Source organism: Equus przewalskii, chromosome 18 (assembly GCF_037783145.1).
Source record: "Equus przewalskii isolate Varuska chromosome 18, EquPr2, whole genome shotgun sequence".
Lineage (NCBI taxonomy): Eukaryota > Metazoa > Chordata > Mammalia > Perissodactyla > Equidae > Equus > Equus przewalskii.
Genome location: NC_091848.1, coordinates 58,704,955 through 58,726,631, shown reverse-complemented (window position 1 = coordinate 58,726,631; position 21,677 = coordinate 58,704,955). Strand labels below are relative to the sequence as shown.

At 38.6% G+C, this 21,677-nt stretch overlaps 1 protein-coding gene across 4 annotated transcripts in view; it reads left to right on the top strand.

Annotated features, from left to right (window-relative positions):
• Positions 1-21,677, top strand: part of CRYBG3 (crystallin beta-gamma domain containing 3) — a 106,926-nt gene that overhangs the window by 25,687 nt on the left and 59,562 nt on the right. For all 4 annotated transcript variants that reach the window (XR_011529242.1, XM_070582899.1, XM_070582900.1 and 1 more), the window contains 5 exons: positions 2,384-2,814; positions 8,963-15,263; positions 16,906-16,950; positions 17,431-17,546; positions 18,425-18,572. Coding sequence is in view for 3 of the 4 variants with exons in the window: in XM_070582899.1 (XP_070439000.1) it covers positions 2,384-2,814; positions 8,963-15,263; positions 16,906-16,950; positions 17,431-17,546; positions 18,425-18,572 (7,041 nt within the window). In the remaining variant the exon portion in view is untranslated. The remainder of the gene's footprint in view (positions 1-2,383; positions 2,815-8,962; positions 15,264-16,905; positions 16,951-17,430; positions 17,547-18,424; positions 18,573-21,677) is intronic.

Genomic DNA, 21,677 nt, shown 5'->3' with positions numbered 1-21,677 from the left:
TGTGTTTGCTCTGAATGGTAGTGTTTTTTTTCCACTAGTTTTTGCTTCTAAATTCAGATACTTTTTTTCTTGTTGAGGATATTTTAATTACTGGTACAAATTTCTTATAAGATTAATAGGGAAAAATTAAGCAACTCAGAGATTAAGGAAACTGAAAAAAAACTGCCCTTCAGGGAATTTAAGATATAGGGGTTCCAGAATAGCAAAGAACATGAAAAGGGGAAGGAGAAACAAATGATTTTTACTTTTAAAGGTTAAATATGAAGGTTTTCACTACTTTAGCAAAATGTATCTTCCTTGTTTAGAAAGCCGTCTATTATATTTTGAAAGGAATTGTCAAGTAAAAATAATAGAGGCTGTGAAATAAATAGTATTTTGGACAGATATTATTTGTCTTGAGATTTTATTGATGTCAAAAAATGTAATTTCCATGTTCTTTTAATTTTTCTTTTTTTTAAACCACTGGCGCAATTTTATAAGACTCTTTTATGAATCTCTAAAGTGTTTTAAGAATATTGATGATGTTTCAGTGAGCAGCCTGTCGTTCACTTTCTTCAAGTAGCTCCCTAGCACGACCAGCATTCTTACTAGTTGTAGGAAGAATCCCTGTTCTGTTCATGTTAAAGACTTGATTCATCTTGACTCAGGAAGAAATTTTGTGATTGGCAGTTACAACAAATTAAGTGGAGAAGTGAAAGGACAAAAAAGGAACATCTTTCGTACACGTGAGCATTTTCAAAATGCCAACTAGCATATCTTCTGCCAAACCAAGAGGTCCTTCCTGCTGTGTATAGGAGGGAGCGGGAAGCCAGTTTATAGTGCAGGTTCCTGATGAGCAGAAGGCTAGATGGAGGATGTGGAGACAAGTGGGATCAGGTTGGTGTTGAAACCAGGAAAAGGTGAGAACTTGAGTGACTCTAGAGGCTGGTGACTTCTAAATGTAGAAGCTCACAAGTTATATTAAGGTCCTAACACTTAGGAAACAGGATGTGTTCACTCAAAAATACCCTCTGACTCCTAAGGTGGGAGAAAATTTAACATATTGTTTGCTTGAAATTAATTTCCTGAGCTAATGGTTTCTAAACATTTTCTCAACTTTTCATGTGCTAAATTTTATTAGTGGTTAGTGGAACACTCCTTAAACTGTTCTAAATTTGGATTAAAACATGAAATGAAGTGAATAAATGACATTATGATTACAATGCTTTTGCCTTCTTGAAGATCAGCTTCTTACAAACTTTATCAGGTGACCCTACAGTGTCCTGAGGTGGTTTTATCTTGGTGACCTGGTCTTTTCTGGTGCACACTTGAGCTTTCCTTTTGTAAGGACTGGTGAGCGTGACATCTGACAGATACTGTTGGGGTCACATTCCTTTTGCAAGTAGTTGAGGAGCGTGTTTGGAGGGCAGGGTGAGTTCGCGCGTTGGCCAAAAGCTAATGAAGCTTTCGGGAAGAGTGCGACTCGGACTGCCAGTGTGTTCAGTCTCTCCTCACACAGTGCACGTGAATGTGAGTTTGCTCTAGTAGTAACTTAATTATGAGCAGGTTAAAGGCACTCCTGGAAGTGTTTAATTCTGCAGGAATTCCTGGCGCTGTCTGCGGTTTGCATTAATGCCCATGTGAGGACTTTGTGCTTTAACATGAAGAGTTCACGGTGGTCTTTTCATCTGAGTGAATACACCATGCTGCTGTCCTTCCTTGTCTTCTTGAACAACAATTTTACACAAGGTGGTGGCTTCATGGGTTGATGAGATGCTGAAATGTTGAGGTCTATTTAGGTGTTGTCTGATGTCCTGAGTGTTTGAAAATCCTGTCCATTAGCTCTGTAATAATAAAGGCTAAATTTAAATGCACATAAGGTTTGCTGTGATCTGACTCTTTACTTCTCTCTCCATACTTACCTCTCAGTCTTCTCATTTGGTACCCTAACCTCCAGTCATATTAACTCCTTAGAAGCTGGCACCTCACTAACCACAGAGAGGGGGCTGGGGGAAGGAAGATGAGGAGAGGGAGAGGGAGGAAGATTCACAGGAGTCACACAGTCATTTCTTAGGTCTCCTTCCTTCAGAGGGCACTTCCTTTAGGAAGCATCCCCTCAGTTGCTCCTCTGCTTCCACCACCATCACATCTGGACTAGTTACTCCTGTTCTGAGTTCCCACTGGGCTATGCTTCTCCCTTCATGATATAACTATGTAGCTTTGTTAAAGGTGTGCTGACTGTGCCCTTCAGTAGATTGTAAACTGCCTGAGGGAAAAGAAGCCATCAGTCTTACTCACAAGTATATCCTGGCATCTAGCACAGTTTGCCATGTAATAGATTCTCAGTCAAAATATGTTGTTTTTAAAATGATAATACTTATTATTCTCTATTTTGTTTTCAAAGATTCCCCAAACTGAGGACAAAAGGAACTGTGCTGAGAAGCCAGTCACTCTTCCAACGCCGGAAGGTTCCAAAAAGCCAAATGACTTTTCCAGTTCTGCTCCAGATGCCAAAATAGGAGAAAGCGATAGACAGCCAAAAGAAAGCTTTTTTCAGTTTCTTGGTACCTTATTCAATATTTCAGGAAAATCATCTCTTGGGGAAGCCAAGCAATCTTCTTTCAAAGACAACCATGACAAAACTGAGAAAGATTTACGAAATCCCAGTGACCGGCATGAGGAAGGGGTCAGAAGGGAGCAGGAGACTGTCAACGGCTCCCTGGGAGCCCAGGCACTTCCTGCAGAGGAACAGGAGTCCCATGCAGCTAAACTCTCAGACGCCTGTTCTTTGGATACAACACAAGACAGTGAACAGGAAACCAGTGATTTGTTAAAGTAAGTTTAAAATTTACTTGAGCCAAAAAATTGAGCTTTTGGACCTAGCTGTCGAGACTTAGTTCTACTTCTATTAACTGAGAGCACTGGAAAAAGTATTCTGTAATGTGCCTGCTACTGGGTAAAGATTATATGATTCTGTGTACCATTCATATAATCTAGGGCCTTTTGAGCTATTTTATGGAGTGGTATTAATACCTTTTAGGTGCTAACTCTGTCATAGTACAAGATTTATTTCTAATTTAAGACTTCCTTGAACGGGTGTGTTTTCTGTTGTCTGAATTCTGCTTGTATTAGGACAGGCAGTGTGTTCAGTGTCTGCATTTTGGGAACAAAAATGGTTCTAAGGTTTGTATTCACATTCTATTAATATCTTTTCTTTGTGGAATCCAATTAAAGGGGTTAAGAAAAGAAATTAAATTGAATGCTATTTGTAAAACTAGCCTTATGAACCTTTTTCACAGCTCTAAGAAACTGAAATCTTGCACAAATTTAAGGAGCATTTTACCACCCTTTTTTTCTTTCTTTGATTAACAAACAAGCACTAACTTATTTTTCATTTTACTCAAATGAGCTGGAAGGAATATTTTCTACCCCAAAAATATTTATAACAGTGTTGAGTCCATTAGACATTTTGTGTAACATAAAAGTATTCACTTATTACTAATAAGGGTCTGTCTTACTGATTTTAATTTAATTTCTACCTAAGGATTATTTTTATTATTTGAAAAGGTCATCAGTAATACTGTAGTCAGATATAGATGAAAACTTGTAACTTTGTAGTTCCAAAGTGTCTCCATGTGTGTTCATGTGTGTGTTTTCAGTTAATTCCTCTTAGCAAACTTATGAGGTAGACACACACCCATCTTACAGTGGTGAGGACTGATACCCAGATAGCTTTGAGTTTGCCCGTCAAGACTGTTGTGGGGCTTGCCCTACCAGATATTAAAATGTACCGATAAAGCTACACTAATTGAAACAATGTCATACTGATGTAATATTTGCTAGACTTCTAAGTGGAACAGAATAGACAGTCTACAAATAGACCTTCATATTTTTGTGATTTGAACCTTTGAATATGATGGCATTGTGTACTCTTGTAGAAAGGAGGACTTGGGGAAATTGGTTAACAATTTGGAGAAAAAAATAAAAGATACTTATCTCATTTTTTTTTTAAAGATTTTATTTTTTTCCTTTTTCTCTCCAAAGCCCCCCAGTACATAGCTGTACATTCTTCGTTGTGGGTCCTTCTAGCTGTGGCATGCGGGACACCACCCCAGCGTGGCCTGATGAGCAGTGCCATGTCCTCGCCCAGGATTCGAACAAACAAAACACTGGGCCGCCTGCAGCAGAGCGCACGAACTCAACCACTCGGCCACAGGGCCATCCCTGATACTTATCTCATTTTTATATTAAAATTAATTAAAATAGAGTAGCAAATATTTAAAAACCATACAAAACTAAAAGTAGCTAAGTGTGAATTATTGTTTTATTTTGGTGAGAAAATTTTGTAAGCATGATCACAATGGAAAGTATCAGGAGAGAAAAGATCAGAGGTTAGATTACTACTAATTTTCAAACTCGATTATGTCAAATAACTTAAACAATGATATGTTAAATTGGCAGATGAGAAAATTATATACAGAAAATGTCCAAGAATGCTTTAACTGGTAAGCATTTTAGATACTAAGTCACCAAGAGAAAAAAAATGGGCAAACAATATAAACATATCATTCAAATAAAAGAAATGTGAACTGCTAATAAATAAGTGGAAGGAAGGTTTAGTCTCACTAGCAATCAAGGAGATGTAAACTAAGATAAGATAACTTTTGTCCTGTTAAATTGATAACTAATAATAAATGATCATACTCTGTATGAGTCAGTGTTGATATGGCTGATGCTTGCATACAGTGCGAGGGTGGAGGGCACATTTTAGGGCAGTATCTGTCAAGAACTTTTAAAAATCTTGTAAGTTATTTCTAATGATGTAAAAAGATGTTTACTGAAACATTTATAGGAACGTATAATTGGAAACAAATGTCCAACAGCAGAAAAATGGTTAAACTGGGGTACATCTGTGATGGATTGTGTAAAGCAGTGCTATTCAGTGTGGTCCTTCAATAAGCAGCATCAGCATCACCTGGGAAACATTAGAAATGCACATAATCTGATTCAGACCCACTGAATCAGAATCTTTGGGAATGGGGCCCAGCAGTTTTCTAACAACCTCTCCAGGTGATTGTTCAGTTCCAAAGTAATTTAAAATTGTGGGGATTTTGAGGCTGTTATATGGGAATGAGGCAGAAGGGAAAGTTTGTGCTTTTTCTCCTTTGGTTTTGATTAGTACTGAAGAAACAAACCTGAACTACTAGATGATAGAACATGGAAGAGGCTAATTGCTTCTTGTTTCTTGTTAGCAAACCTCTCCTTATCAATAGAATAATTGCTTAAAGCAATTCACCAGAATGACCTGAGCAAAGACAGGCGCTGTCCCTTACTCTAGTATCAGATGTAATTTTTTGATCACTATTAGTCACTATTAATACAGTTTTCGAAATTTAGATGAGTTATTACCTATAATTTGAAGTGTGTTTTAAAAAATCCTCATCAAAAGGCATTGTAAATGATTTCATCTTCACTTAATTAGAAATAATAAGCAGCTTTGTAATTGTTTTTACTATATGTAGTTGATGTTCACACAATGACGAAATCACCTAATGATGCCTTTCAGAACATGTGCTCATTGTTAAGCGACTCATGACTGTATAGGAAGCTACTTCATTGTTGGGTTGAAATTCTTTAAAAAGTGCTATAATTCTTGTATTTTCAACATTCATAGCCATCGTCCAAGCTTTATTGTGATTTAAAAAAAATTGCTGGTTTTGCAGCTTTTCTTTACGTAGAAAAATTAAAAGCCTTCCCTATTGTGAGAGAAGATAGTGTTAACTAGGCAATTTGAAAAGAAATAAATCTTAACACTAAAAAAGTAGCTCAGTCATACTTTCCTAAAAGTGAATTAGAAAATTTTGCTCTGAGGCTATTATTTTCAGGCTGCTATTATAGAATTTCTTTGCAGAATGGCGCATGACTTTGGTGGACCTTTGTGGTGTCAGGTGTGTCCAGATTTGTCCAGAATTGCACACAGCTGTATGCAGCACCTGGTGGCTTAGTAAACCTTCACGAGATGGGTAGTTATGTCTAGGCTGAAATGCGTAAAATTTTTTCAAATTTCTTAAATATTTGAAATTTCTAGACATTTCCATTTACTATTGTTTGGATCACATACCTTTGGTTATATAGGATAAACTATAGATCCATGCACAATGCACAAACCATGCACAATGACTAATGCATGAAATTAATACTCCCTTTTCTCTCTTCAGCTTGTGAAAATAAATCTTTTTGTTTAATTTTCCATCTTCAGTTTATTTTTAAAATTATATGTTGACATTTCCATTTTCTATTTTATTTACTAGGCAAAAATTTACCAATTAAAGAACAGTTTTATGTTCTTAATTCTATTTAATTATGGAAACTCAACCACAAATTGTGAAAGAATGATGTAGAAAATAGACTATTTTGGTGCGACTAACCTTTTAAAAAGTGGGAGTGTAGCTCATGAGTACTTGCAAAAACTAAATATAACACGTGAAGCTAAGCTTGAAACGTCAATGTTCAATGCTTTAAACATGATAACATAGTTGTTTAGTATATAAAGAATGCACGTTTTAGTTACAAGCATTTAACATTTCCACCCAGGGTGCCACAGGAGATTATCTAGTTAGAAATTTAAACTAGTTAATGTAATTCAATTTAATCATTTTAGTTGAAAGTACCCAGAAAGCCTGAAAAAATAGAAAACATGATCCCCCCAACAAAGGACCCCAAATCTACCAAAAGGCATTATTACAATGAGTTGAAATTTAGTGGACTTTTGCCTGTAGTTTATTTTATTAGAAGTCATTTTAGATCAAAAGTAACATTTCTGGGTTGATGCAGATATAATGCCTTGAGGTCTCGTTAGGAGGGAGTCGGAAGTTAGAGAATCTCTGTTTATTGTACTTGAAGGATAAATTCTGGTCCTTATCTCTCATTGCCTATTTCTGTGGACATTGTGTACATTTCTTTGTGTATTCATTTCTTCAGAATTATTTTGGTGATCTTTTGGGGGGAAAATTGGCAGCCTTTTGAAAGTAGGTTTTAAGTATAAAATGTTAAAGCTTTGAAAGAAAAACCAACCAAATAGTAAAATTTGTTGTCATTTATTCAGACTTCTGGATGTTCATATGTTGCTCTGAAAGGCTCTTATATTTTCTGAATAATTTATGTATTTTGATATGGGATTTCTCCAGTAACATTAATTTACCTGTATGTATTTATCCCTTCTTGCATGTTTTCTTAGACAGGTTACTTTATTCAGCTTTTGAGTTTGTTTCATGACAGTCTTTGATCCAGCCTGAAACTCAGGCAGCCGAAACCACTTTTGCAAGGCAAAACATTTCTCTATACATCTCCTTTAGCTGCTTTATAGTGGGCAGTAAAAACAAGTGAATGTCACTAGTACAATTTTTTATAGTAGTGGTGTGATATGATTTTAGGGGCCAGCAGTTACAGATTGAAATAAATTATTTCAGCTAAAATTCAAGAAATATATAAAAGGCATAGTTGGTGAAGATTTTACATGTCAAAGGAAGTTTACTTTCTGTTTTATCATTTAGACAAATCTAGTATTCTGAATGTTATTGCTTTAAAGTTGAGAAGAAAATACATTATTTTAGCTATTGGAGTACTGATAACTGGATTTCTTATTCATATGGATTCTATAATGTTTTATTAATTATATGTTTAATCTGAAAAAATGAGAACACACATCAAATTTTTCTACCATACGTTTTTATGGTCAGGGCACTGAAATGCGGCTAGAGTTCAGAATATAAGACTTTTATATCTATAAGAATTAACACAGTCTGAAATAAATTTCTCAGCATTTGTTATCATTGCTTTACTAAGTCATTCATTAATTCACAAAAAGTTATGAAACACATACCATTTGCCAAATCTTGTATGGGGCACTTAAAAATACAAAGATGATTAAGACATAGTGCCTTCCTTCTAATAGCTGCCAGGCTCGTGCAGAAGGTCATGCAAAGATCTTTTTAATGTAATATGACAAATGCTCAGGGTCCTTTGCCCCCACAGATCAGAGGCTAACTGCCCATTTTAGGAATGAAGGGGTCCCGGAGTAGCTTTGCATTGGAGAAAACTTGTGAACTGAGCCCTGGAGGACACTGGAGTTTCTCCCCAGGGCTGGAATTAAAGGGGAAAGAATGGTGTGTGTAAAGGGCTGGAAGGTGGCACAGCACAGCGTGAGGACTCCCAGAGGTGGGTTCTTCAGAGGAGGCTGGGTGTTGAGAGCATCAGGAACTTCATGCTGGGGTTGAGAAAAAGTGGAGAACTTTTTCTAGAAATCCTTTTTCATTTCTTCATTTACCCAAACAATTTAATACTCATTACACTAATTGAATATTTGAAAAACTTAACACGAGAGGGGATTTTTGAGGAGATTTTGTCATTCATTGAGTTAAATACATACCGAGTATGTACCGTGGGCTAGACATCTTGCAAGGTGGTTTCCTTTAAAACCTCTTCTCCTGTGTGCTCAAAGTTGCTGTTCAAATTCACATCTAAGTTTAAAGGAAGAGAAGCTCACTATGATGCTCTGATATGGTGGAGAAATCAGTCATGTATCCCCATGATCTTGTGGTACCAATGTGAGGCACAAAGGCAGAGTGGTTCCTTTCAGACAAATGCTCCTTTGAGATTAGAACTGGAACCCAAGCCCCTGCCTTGTCCGCCTGTGTTCTCCGTTAACTGGTGAGAGATGCATATGATCAACTGACAGGGAACAGTTCTAAGGAGCTCAGACAGTCATGCTGCCTTGACATTCACATGCTGCTTGTCAAATCTTTATTGTTATTATTTTTAGTAAAGATAGATTTAACTAAAGCATGTTAGGATTTCCTCCCCAAATTAGTACATATTAAGAGTAGGAGTATTTGGAAGATATACTTCACCACAATTTCTGGGCTTACTTGTTAGGTGTTACTTATTATATTTTCTGATACTCTCATGCTGTTTCTTTTTACAGACAAATGAATGGTAAACTAGAGAGGCCTTCAGTAACATATGCAACGTATCGAGGCCCCAGACAAATCAGGAAATATTTGAGGCAACAGACTGCATTAGAAACCGTGAATGCCTTGGGCAGAGAAAATGAAAATTCTGACTCTAGTGCAAGCACATATATTGGCCCTGGAAGTGACATTGAAGCTGGGATGGTGCCATCATCATCAGCTTGCACAGACATAGCTATGAAAGGACATTTGCTCGAGTGTCCATTAGAAGACTGTGATTGTAGCAAAATAAATCTCAGCACAGGAAGACATCCGACAAACGACCCAGAACTGGAGAATATTTCTTCTTACAAGGATGTCTTAAATAAAAACGATCCTGGGGGACCGGAGAGAAGTAGGTCATCGCCTTCTTCTGTGACTAACTCCAGCTCCACTGCTGGAGAATCTGACTCACAGCACCATTTAAGTTGTGTACCGGTTTCTCAGACTGACAGAAATTTGGAATGTTTAGCATTGTTTACAGGAAGTAACAGTAGTGAAGTTCCTTCCAGTCCAGACTTTCAGAGGATAATTACAACAGAAACTATAATAAAAGAAAATAGCTCTGTGATGAGTGATGGGACATTGGTGCACAGAGAACACCATGTTGAGCCTGAGAGTCCTGGTGTTTCTGCCTTCTCTTGGAGTGAAGCTGATGGAAGTGACACTACCAAACAGGAAAGTACACATTTTCCAAGTTCAAATAAACCAGTTAGGCATGGAGATCTGCGGTTGCCAGAGAGTAGGTGTTCTGACAAGCAGACTGTAGGGAACTCCTCAGAGCAGGCTGCCGGTCACAACAGCACCCCTGCTTTTCAGATGCAGGCTGAGACAGACGCAGAACTTGTCAATGAAGGAAATAGGTCATCTGCCCAAGACTCACAGGAAAATTTGGTTTGTACAGAAATCAGGCAAGAAACAGAAAGTGCCTCAGTTGGTGAACCCACAATTTCAAGTCATGTAAAAGCTCCAGAAGGTAGAATTGAGTCATTACTCAAAGATAATGACCAATTGTTTATAACAGAAGACAAAAAGCTTGATTTTAGGCCACATGGCAAATTGCCTCAGGCTATTAGAATAAATCAAAAGGACCCTGCCTCTGTAAAATGTATCAGTGAACCAGTGGTTGCAGCATGCTTAGACAATAAAATAACACCAGAACTGAATTTTGAACTTAATAGAAGTCACATTTCAGAATCTATTCTTGGCTCTGAGTGTCCTCAACAAGCCAAAGTGTCACCTGATGCCAGAACATCTCTTACCCAAGACTCTAAAGAATCAAATTTCACCGTTTCACCCGCTACCTTTGTCTCTGGAGTTGGCATGCTGAGCAAGTTGGACATTCCTCTTTTAAAGAATGAGAGTTATTCTTTGCTCATTGAAACTGAGGATGTCAACACTGGTGGTATTTCCAATCAGTCTAGTAAGTGTAAAGAAGAAAATGTGGCAAAACAAGTCGTGGCTGCAGGAAGGCCTGCTTGCCTTCGCCTTGAGCATGCATCTGCAATTCCTGAATCCAAGGAAGTTCTTCCTGATAGTGAAAAATGCCAGGTTCCACTAGATCTTAAAGTAAGTGACACCCACTTAACTGGAGTGGACTCGAGATTTGAGTCTGAACACATCTCTAAGGACTGCAGTTCCATTTTATCTCAACACCCTAATAAAACAGAGTTAATGCTTTCAAACACCAAAGCAAGTGAGAACACCATAAAGAGGTCTGATTCTCTTTCCTTCGAAACAAAAAGTGATAACATTGCTAAGATTTTCTTAGAAGTTGATGGTCAGTACAGTGTTCCTGTTGAGTCACATTCTGGAAGAGGAAAAACTGTAGCTGTCTCCAAGATATCCATTTCCCAAACAGAGCCCAGAGACATTTCTCAGGATACAGTTTCTTCTTCATTCGAAATTACAGATGTGCCAGCAAAGCCTATTTTATCAGAATTAACTTCCCTAGAGTTTGAACAGGACAAAAGTTTTCAATTGATAGATCATAAGGAGGTGACAGAGAAATATCAAAATGCTGGCCTTAAAGAGAATTGCCAAATTGAGATTTCTTCTTTGGCCTCCAAATATCAAGGTATACAGGAAACAGAGGTAGAAGCCTTAGGTTATCCTTCTGCTTTTCTCAAAAGTAATATATCAGGGATTTTACCTCCTGTTCGTGATGAAAATGTCACTAAGCAAATGATGCAAAATTGTGAAGCCAGTGCTTGGGTGATTTGCCAACCTTTAGATATTTGTGGGACTAAAAAGATTTCTGGTTTCTCAGAAATGGCAGAACTCAGCTTAACTAATACTTCCCCAAAATTCCAAGAAACTGACAACACAAAAGTAAATTCACCTCTTCTGGGTTCTGATACCAGTTTGGAAAAAAAGGCTTTTGCTTCTGAGGATTCAAGCTTTTGTAATGTTCCTTCTGAGCTGAGATCAGAAAAGAAAGTCATGTCTCTCAGAGAGAAAGAGAACCCTCATTTCTTAAGTGGTGGTATTGGTAGGGTGTCATCTTCCTCTAGTTGCTCTGAAGAAGCTAGCATGGCTGCACATTCACATAACCCTCCCAATAATTTTGGTTCTGTAAAAGTCACCACAGATGTCACACAGGAAGGTGCCTCCTTAGCTAACCTGCTGGACCCTAACAGCTCTTATTTGGAATTTGAAACATCTGTCTCAACAGAGGCAGAAGTGACTCCATTTCAGGAATATGTTGGGAATCCTCCTGGAAAGTATCTCAATTTCCCAACTGCTGCCCAATTTGACAGTCCCATGGAAGCTGAGCCTGGAGCAGTTGCTGAGCCTTCAGCGTCAGTTAACAGCTCAAGCCTGCAGTGTTCTGAAGCATCTGCTGAGCACATAGAAGCAAGGGGGAGAGCACATGACCAACTTTTGGACTTCAAATGTGGTTTACTTAAAAAGGCTGACACATTGATTGGTGAGATTTTTAATTCTGTCAGGGAGGAACTAAAATCCAAACATACAGTTGATACCTGCCAGGAGCATATAGCCATAGACAGCATAATGAATCCAGGTACCCTGAAAGAAGACACCCCTGAGAAAAACCCACAAGAAGTGACACGGGCTGGCATCCGGCTGGCAGAGCATTTGGAAGAGCAGGTCATGAAAAACATGTTGGAAGTCCAAGGGGAAGAAAAAGCCCGTGTTTCACCTACAGCTGGTGAGAAGAGTCTCCTTTTTGATTCTGATAGAATGAATGTGTCTTGTTTGTTAGAAGATCAAGCTAGGAAATTAGTCAATGAGATTATTTATTCAGCCCAAGAAAGTCTGACAAATGCTTTTGAAGATACTGAAGATACCTGCACTTATGAACTTCAGGCTAACCCTTCAAAAATCCTGAACAGTGATGGTGGTAAGCCACATGATATAGTCAGGGAGTTCTTGGTGTCAGAACAGGCAATAAATCGAAGCACATGTGAAATTAGTGAAAATAAAGCGTTAGGTAGATTATTCTCTGTAAGTAACTTAGTTAGTGACACAGAGTCTATTAAAGGAAGAGAAGTAGTTCTCTACCAAAAATCCTCATTTTCTGGAAATGGAGTGGGACAGTCTGATAGTATAGATTTGCAGGAATCAGAAACTGTTTTACTAGCTGAAGACACACCCCATAAAGGGTTAGATGATAATATAAAAACACATTTCTTTCTCCAAGAGGACTCTAAAGATAAAATGGAAATAGAGTGTGTGGATAATCACAAAACTGGACGAGAGGATACTAGAACTCTTGTATTAAATTTCAGATGGCCTCCATTTGCAAATGATGACATCCATGTGCCTGGGACATCCAAAAGCAGTTTGTCTGATAGTCTTGTATGTGTATCTGAAAAAACCTTGCCAGGACATGGTAATAAAAGTACACCCCTCACGATGTCTGAAGTAGGGAAAGTACATAAGATGGATACTGAAGTAAATATGGGAAAAATAGAGCTTATACCTTCCATGTTAGAAATGGGAAAAACATATAAAAAGGATGCTGACTTGAATATTATGAAACGTGAGGCAGTCCCTCCTATGTCAGAAATGGGAAGAGCACATGAAAAGGATGCTGAATTGAATACCATAAAAACTGAGCCCATAGCTGACATTTTTAAAATGCATGAAGCATACCAAATAGATTCTGAGAGGTATATTGAAGAAACTGAGGGATTACCTACCATATTAGAAATGGAAAAAGGTTGTAAAACAAGGGATACTGAAAGGGATATTGGCAGAAGTGATGTGATGCCTATTATGTCAGAGGTGAAAAATGTTCACCAAAAAGATGCTGAGGTAATTTCTGGAAAGACGGAAGTGAGACCTGTTATGTTAGAAATGGAAAATATTTACCCAAAGGATGCTGAAGGGGATATTGCAAAGACTGAGATGACACCCGTTACATTAGAAATGGAAAATATTTACCAGAAGCATGCTGAAGGGGATGTTGGCAAGACTGGGGTGACATCGGTTAGGTCAGAAATGGAAAATATCTACCAAAAAGATGCTGAGGGGATTACTGAAAAGGCTGAGGTGATACCTGCTACATTAGGAATGGAAGATTCTTACCCAAAGGATGCTGAAGGGGTTATTGCAAAGACCGAGGTGTCATCTGATAGGTTAGAAGTGGAAAATAGTTACCCAAAGGATGCTGAGGGAGATGTGGACAAACCTGAGGTGATGCCCATTATGTTAGAAGTGGGAAATATCTACCAAAAGGATACGGAGGGGATCACTGGAAAGACTGAAAGGCCTATATCGGAAATGGAAAACACTTACCAAAAGGGTGCCGAAAGGGTGATTAGGAAAACTGAAGTGGTACCTTTTGTGTTAGAAGTGAAAGAAGCACACAAGAAGGCAGGACCTGCCTCCTTAGAAATTGGAAAAGCATGCCAGAGAGATGCTAAAGAGACAAGCGGAACGCTTGTGCCCATGCTCTCTGTGTTAGAAATGGAAAGAACATCCCCAGAAGACTCTGATGGGACTATCAGGAAACACAAAGAGTTATCTACAGTCGTAAACATTGAGAAAACGAATGAAACAGGTCTGGAATTGCCCATTACACAAGCAGAGGCCATGCCTCCCATATTTGAGGATGAAAAAGCATCCCACGAGTATACTGAAGTGGGTGTTGGAAAAATGGAGGAAGAGCCCACTGGAATAAAGGAAGGCTTAATGGTGCGTGACAGCAGACTCACCTCCTATTTCAGGGGATATGAATCACCTACACTAAGTAAGGATTATGAAGGCTACCCATCCTTAGCAATGCCGAATTTTCAACCTGAGGCCATAAGAATGCTTGACAAAAAAACATCTGTTACTGCAGTAGATGACAAAACCAGAGATCTACATTATAACAAGGAAAGAGAAGACTCAAACTTAGCCTTCGTTTCTCAGGATGAACAAGAAAATTCTTCCTTTACTATCTTATATGAGGAACCCCTCCAAGAGGAGGACAAACATGCTACCACAGAAGTCAGAAGGACACACTCGCTCTTGTTTTCTGATACTTCTGCTGACAGCATGCCTGTTCTTGCATGTGAAAGGTCTGAGAGCAGAACTGACCTCGTCCATCATTTTGAAAAGGATACTAAATTAGGTGAGACATTTGGTAGTGATAGTTCAGAAGTGTTCTTATCAGTGGAGGCTAAAAGGTACAAAATTTATCCCTTAGCCTTGTCTCCCATTTATGAAGATGACAGCTCTCAGGAGGACATTCTGTCCAGTGAGGTGTCACCTGGACATCACAGCTCCACAAAATCAAGAGAGAGTGCATACCAGCCCTCTTCTGTCTTATCACTTCTCCAGTCAGTATCAGAGCGTCTGAAGATGAATTTTGATGAAGATGATGGACAGGAGGTAGGAGGGGAGAGGGAAGAGGAGGAGGAAGAGGAGGAGGAGGAGGAGGAAGAACCATTGCATAAAGGAAGTCTGAGAGCTAGAAGGAGGGAAGCCATTACCTTCAAGCTGCCAGATCCTTCCATCACATTTTACCCTGATGATGACCAGGAAAGGACTGGACTTTCTAAGAATGCATATGTAATGTCAAATGAACCTACTACCTCTAATCTGCAAATTGGTCTGTGGCCAGAAAAGGCCTTGTTTCTACAAAAATCTGACCTTACTTCTAAGTTACATTCTTCTTTAAAGAGTGCTTATCATCAGTATTTACAGACTTCCAAAACCCATTCCTTGGAAAAAGGAGCCAGATTTGGTGGGATTTTTCATGAACCAGCGTCAAAATACTTCCATGCTCAGGACAACTCAGGCAGATTAAGCCCGTTCACGGAGGTGAGTGATTTTGATGATTAACTAATGAAGTAGTGCTTTGGTTCATAAAATGATCTCAAAGCTTATTAAGAAAATCAGTGTTTTGAGGTTGTGTAAAGATTATTTTAAAAAAATGAGAGATTAGGGGCTGGCCCTGTGGCGTAGCAGATAAGTTCATGTGCTCTGCTTCAGCTGCCTGAAGTGCCTGTTTGCCAGTTCGGATCCTGGGCACAGACCTATGCACTGCTTATCAAGCCATGCTGTGGCAGGCGTCCCACATATAAAGTAGAGGAAGAAGGGCACGGATGTTAGCTCAGGGCTAGGCTTCCTTAGCAAAAAGGAGGATTGGCAGTGGATGTTAGCTCAGGGCTAATCTTCCTCAAAAAAAAAAAAAAAAATCAGAGATTATGCTTTGGTTGAAGTGTATCGTCTCTTGTGTATTTTTGCAGGACTGTTTTACATTGAGAAAACAAAATTGCTTAGTCATAATTTAAAAGGCGTAAGAGAGAAGCAAATTATTTCCCAGTTTTTTGCTAATATTTAGTTTTCAAATTAAATTAAGTGGCAACATTTTGAATTTCTCCAGGTACTGTATGTGGGAAAATTGTCACTTTCCATTGAGTTTATGTGTCTCATGAAAATATTTCCTAATATTTAAAACTATTTTAAATACTTAAAAATATTTTGTGTTTGACAACAACCGCTCACTGTAGTTGTTCCTGTTGTTGTTCATACAAAGCAGGGCAATGAACAGCCTCATTCAAAGAAAAAGAACTGAAAGCATTATAGCTGGAAAATGTCTTAAAATTTAGTTAAATTTTCCTTTGACTTAGAAATATTTAAAGTCTAATGTAGAATATTCATTGAACAGGGACTTTCCTTTCTGGCATTCCCAAGATCATGGGACTTTCTCTAGGATTCCCAAGACCTGTATCTTTACCTGGAATAGCCTTAGTAGCAAATAGTAATACTTGAATACCAGCCAGTAGCTTGCAAGGCAAAGTCGTTTTAAAAGAAATGATGAGATTGGAAGAAATCTTTCTTTAATGGTCCCTATTGCCTACTGACTCAAGTGGGCTCTCTTCACTTTGTAGTACAGAGCCACCAATTCTGTTTGCCCAGCCTTGTCTCCTTGAGGTCTGGTTACACACTCTGTTTCCTCCCACCATACTTTTTCTCAAGATGTTCTCTTCCTGGAACTTTTTTCTCTGCTATCCCCAACTTAACCTGCTACATTTCCTCACTTATTGAAATCCTAATTTTCAAGGTATTCTCAGTGCCACTTCCACAGAGAAGCCTCTTGTGACCCTCTCTGTGCCATCACTTCACCTCCATGCTGCTGCCATACCCCTTGACTTCCATGACCTGGCCTTTTCCTCGTATTTCACCTAGAGGTTTAACTTAGTCCCCACTTAGAAGATTCTGTCACGTGAATGGGATCGTCCATCTCCCCCTTCTAAGCTGCAAGCTTCTAGGGGGCAGAGACAACGCATTGTTTTCCTTTGTATTTACCTTTGTGTCTCTGTAGTTCCTCTGTAGCACCTTGCACATAATGGTCTGTCAAGTAAATATGTGATTGGATTTGTAACTGCTGAGAAAATGAACTATATATCTTTTTGCTGATGTTTCTTAGGGCTTACTTCTTTCACTTTTGTTATTTCAGAATGTTGACAGACAAACTCTGAAGTGTAACCCAAGACCTGGGAAGGTAAGAGTAACTTTCTTAGGTAGACTGAGGTAAAATACGGAAAGTAAGATTACTTGTAGGTTTGGGAAGTTTAAAGTAAACACTTCTGGCTGACTTAGAAAAGGATTGTTTTACTCAAAGATTTAGCATCTAAAGTAATATTTACTTTTATGGGGGCCGGCCCCGTGGCCGAGTAGTTAAGTTCGCATGCTCTGCTTCAGCTGCCCAAGGTTTCACCGGTTCGAATCCTGGGCACAGACATGGCACTGTTCATCAAGCCATGCTGAGGCAGCGTCCCACATGCACAACTAGAAGGACCCATAACTAAAAATACATAACTTTGTATTGAGGGGCTTTGGGAGAAAAAGGAAAAATAAAATCTTTAAAGTAATGTTTCCTTTTATATATTTAGGATATTTTATTTTCTATGTGCTAGGACATTTTGCAATTTTAAATGCATTCTTAAAACTAGTTATTGTGCCTACTTACTGTATGTTGCAGATGGTTGTCTATGATCTCCAGGGAAGTAGAGATAAACAAGAGATCTACTGTAATATTCCTGATGCTACATCATGGTCCTTTCCAAATGGAGTACTGATAAAAGTTGTAAGGGGCTGGTAAGAGATCTCTCAAAATTTTATGACTTTTTTTTCCCAAAATTAAGTGTATTTTTTTGCTAAATGCTTTTTGTATTTTTTATTAAAGTCACATTCACTTTCCTCTAGTTTTTGACAGAATATTTAAAAGTATTATTAATGTTTTATAACTTGTTTTCTTTATTTACTGTGGCAGAAAATATAGGCTGTTTTTGTGCATAAAGCCAGCAGTAAGTAGCAGCACCTAATATATACAGTGCATGTCCTCAGTACCATTTTGTAACTGTATTATTAGCAGAACAGAGTTGATGAGTTGAGCTGAAGTCCTCAGTTGAACGAGGCATAGCTTTGAAAGTGAGTTCAAAATTTGTGGAATGCTAAGGAATGTGAAGGCCACATAGTTAAAATCACTGTTTAGTGGACATGCTCAGGAACTGAAGGATTCTTTGTACTGTGTAAAAATGAGGGAAAATCTCTGTTATTATGCCACCTGTCTTCATGTAATAAAATGGGACATGCGTTCTATTACCCAGGTGACAGGAAATTTAGCATAGAAGAGGAATTTGGAATTGCTAAACTATTGTTTTTAGTATAAATGAACAGCTTTGTGTAGACGGCATCTATAAAGTGCACATGTATGTAAATACAGGCAGAGGCTGGGGTTGTGGTGCTGTGTTCAGGAAGTATCATTTCCAAGTTGTGTACACTTTTATTCTTATATTGTTTGTCTATACTCAAATTAGCATATATCATTGTTTCAAAATGCTGAGAGTGGGAAATGACCCAGCCTAAAAAATTTAAGTAGATAAGATAGTCTGTAATTTACTAAGTATCATTTGTTTTATGCCTCATTTCTTAGAAAATTGATTATAACTAATCACGCTTTTATATTTGTCCAGCTGGATTTTATATGAGAAACCACATTTCCAAGGTCAGAAGTGTGTGTTAGAAGAAGGGGAAAAGGTGTTAAATAATGACTGGGCCCTTCAACACAGAAATCGTCCACAGAGAAGCTTTGTATTTGGTTCTGTCAAACGTGTCTTAAAGGTAACAGAACTGTTGATTTTTCCCCTATTTTTTGTTTTGTTTGTCATGTAGTAAAGCTGTACTGTGTCCCAGCAGTGCTTAGAAATGGTTGCTAATATCTGTGCTTATTAATCTTCACTATCATATTAATGATAATCTTTTTATTCTTTTTTTTCTCCTTTTTTCTTTTTTTTGAGGAAGACCAGCCTTGAGCTAACATCTGCCACCAATCCTAACTTTTTTGCTGAGGAAGACTGGCCTTGGGCTAACATCCATGCCTATCTTCCTCTACTTTATATGTGGGACGCTTGTCACAGCATGGCTCGATGAGCGGTGCACAGGTCCACACCTGGGATCTGAACTGGGGAACCCCAGGCTACCAAAGTGGAACGTGTGAACTTAACCACTGCACCACTGGGCCAGCCCCAATGATAATCATTTAAACTTATAAACTGTTAGACTGAATGATAATTAAAAACATTAACCTGTAATCTGGCCAATAAAATGTATGTGATATAAAATATATATCTACTTTAATAGTAGTAGGAGTATGCCATCCAGATATCTTCAGGAAAAGAGCAGATATTTCCAAATACTTCCTTTTCTAGTGTAGATTTCTACTCCTCAGTGTAGCTGTGTGTGCATGTGTGTGTATGAGCAAGCGTGTGTGTTTGTGAGTGTGTGCATGTTAGGGGGAATTAGAGAAGGAAGGATGCGGAGAGGAAGGGAAAGTGTTGCTTTTTTGTTTTATTTTTAGAAAATACTATTTAATACTTGGATGAGGAAGGTCTTCCAGTGTAATAAAACATTTTCTGGTTTAGAGGAGGAGTGAATTAGTGATAAGGGCAGAATCCCCATGTCGTCTTAAAGTTCCTTCAGTAGTAACGTAGTATGCCATTTAGTCCAGTTCCTCCTCTGACAGTCATGGATATGTATTTTTTCAAGTAATGGAGATTTCCTTTATATGTTTAAACATATGAAATGAGGTAGACCCTGTCATGATAATTTGCATTGATATTATTGAATCCTTGATAGTTGCAGATAGCATACAAATTAAAGACAGCACGCAGAAAAACTCACAACTGTCATTAAAAGGTGTTGTGTATATTTTGTGTGAATTAATACTTTCTGCAAAACTGTAAGCTTATATCTAACAAATATTTTGCCTGCTTTTGGACCCCTGCTGCAGTAGTTACTGTGAATAGAAATACAGTGAAATATGATCTCTTACTTCAGCTTGCTTCTAGTCTAGGGGAGAGACAGCTGAGTCACATAACCACCTGACGTGAGCAGTGCTCTGCAGGGCTTTACAGGTGCACAAAGAAGAGGCACCTCCCCTGGACCAGTTGGCACCTGATGGGAGTTTCGAGAGAGGAAACAGGAGTTGGGCAGCATGGGAGATGTGAGGGTGTTCCTGGCAGAGCCACTTGTGTCAGATACAGAGGTGAATGTTAGTGGCTTGGTGGTACTACAAGGAGATGGATGGTTATAGCATAAATGGCAGTGCTCATGTTCCTTGAAAAATTTAACTGCAAGCAGTTCAGCTCAGCAAGCAGTGAATGCTCACTTAATTAGTTAACTCACCAGAAATTCCTTGAAATGAATAGTTTGTAGGTGGAATCTTCTAAGACTTAAATAACGTAGAGTTTTGTGCCTTCCTTGTGAGCGTCAGGCATCATGCCAGGCCTAGTGGGAAAAGAAAAGATGAATACGAGTTGCAGGGGCCGGCATCATGGCCAAGGGGTTACATTCGCGTGCTCCGCTTCAGTGGCCTGGGGTTTCCCTGGTTCGGATCCTGGGCATGGACCTGGCACTGCTCATCAAGCCATGCTGAGGCAGCAGCCCACGTGCCACAACCAGAAGGACCCACAACTGAAATATACAACTATGTACTGGGGGAATTTGGGGAGAAAAAGGAGAAGGAGAAAAAACAAGAATTGCAGATAGCAACTTCCTCATCACCCCCTCCAAATCCAACAACAATAAAATCAAACAAAAAATTCAGTCTTTTGAGCATGGATATATAAATGGGTATTTGCATATCTGCCATTTGCTTAGAATATTTTACAAGAAAGAGTAAGTCATGCTTGCATTTTTTCCTTCTTCCATTGTTTGTTCTTGGAGTCATTTTGTAAATTGAGGTGTTAGTGCCCACATCTTGAGTAGGCTAGCAACTTTTAGTGAGGAAGGAAAATAAAACTATTCGTCATTGAATGGAAAAGGCATTAGCATTGTTCTAAATATTTTACAAAGTGAATCAGGCATCAGACTGCTTCCTTTCTCCAGTGTTGTCAAAATTCTGCCTATTGACTGCTCCGTTTTCATTGTAGTGGTTGCTATTCCAAATTCACCTAGGCCTGTGCCAGCTTTATTCAGCTTTATCTTGTTTCATCATCTTAATCTTAGTTGCTCTAATCTGAGTCATTAAAACTTTAATGTTCTTTAAAGATAATACTTTCATAATATCTTCACTTTCCTGTGAACAGGTATAGCAGATGCAGAAGATACCATGTTACCAGCAACTGTAGATTCTGCTCAAGGTCCTCTTTGCTCCAGTGGCCGTAATTGGCAGTGGGGTAGCAGGGCAGTGAATCTTAAGTCAGGTGCTTTCTTTTGTCAAATAGAAGTGGAAATTGCAAATTATTGTGTTTACGATGCATTTAATGTTCTTTTTAAAGGAATGACATTTTTCTCATGGTCAGAAGTTACTTAGGTAACTTCATTAATGAGCCAAGAAAAGAGAGCTCTGCTAGATCAGGGACTGATCTTACGTAAGGTGGAAACAAGTAGATTTTCTTACTGTTTTTGTTAACTAACTCTTTCCTACCCTGTTGCTGATAGCCTTGTCTCCGTTCCTACTAACTGCTTTATTAGTCTAAGCTTGCACATTTCATGGAGATATATTTGTGAAGTGTCTCATGCCTAGGGAAGCCTGGGAGGAAGCCACATAAACATTTCCTCACTCAGCGTAAATGGTGTCTTGTTGCTAGGTTACCATAAAGTGTCCTTCTGCTGCCAGTGTTGACTGTTTTTGCCCATCCAGGATTATACAAGTCTTCCAAAAGAAATCATTTCTGTGAATAGCCACCATGAAGAAGATGGAACTTAGTGAAATCTTTTTCAGTC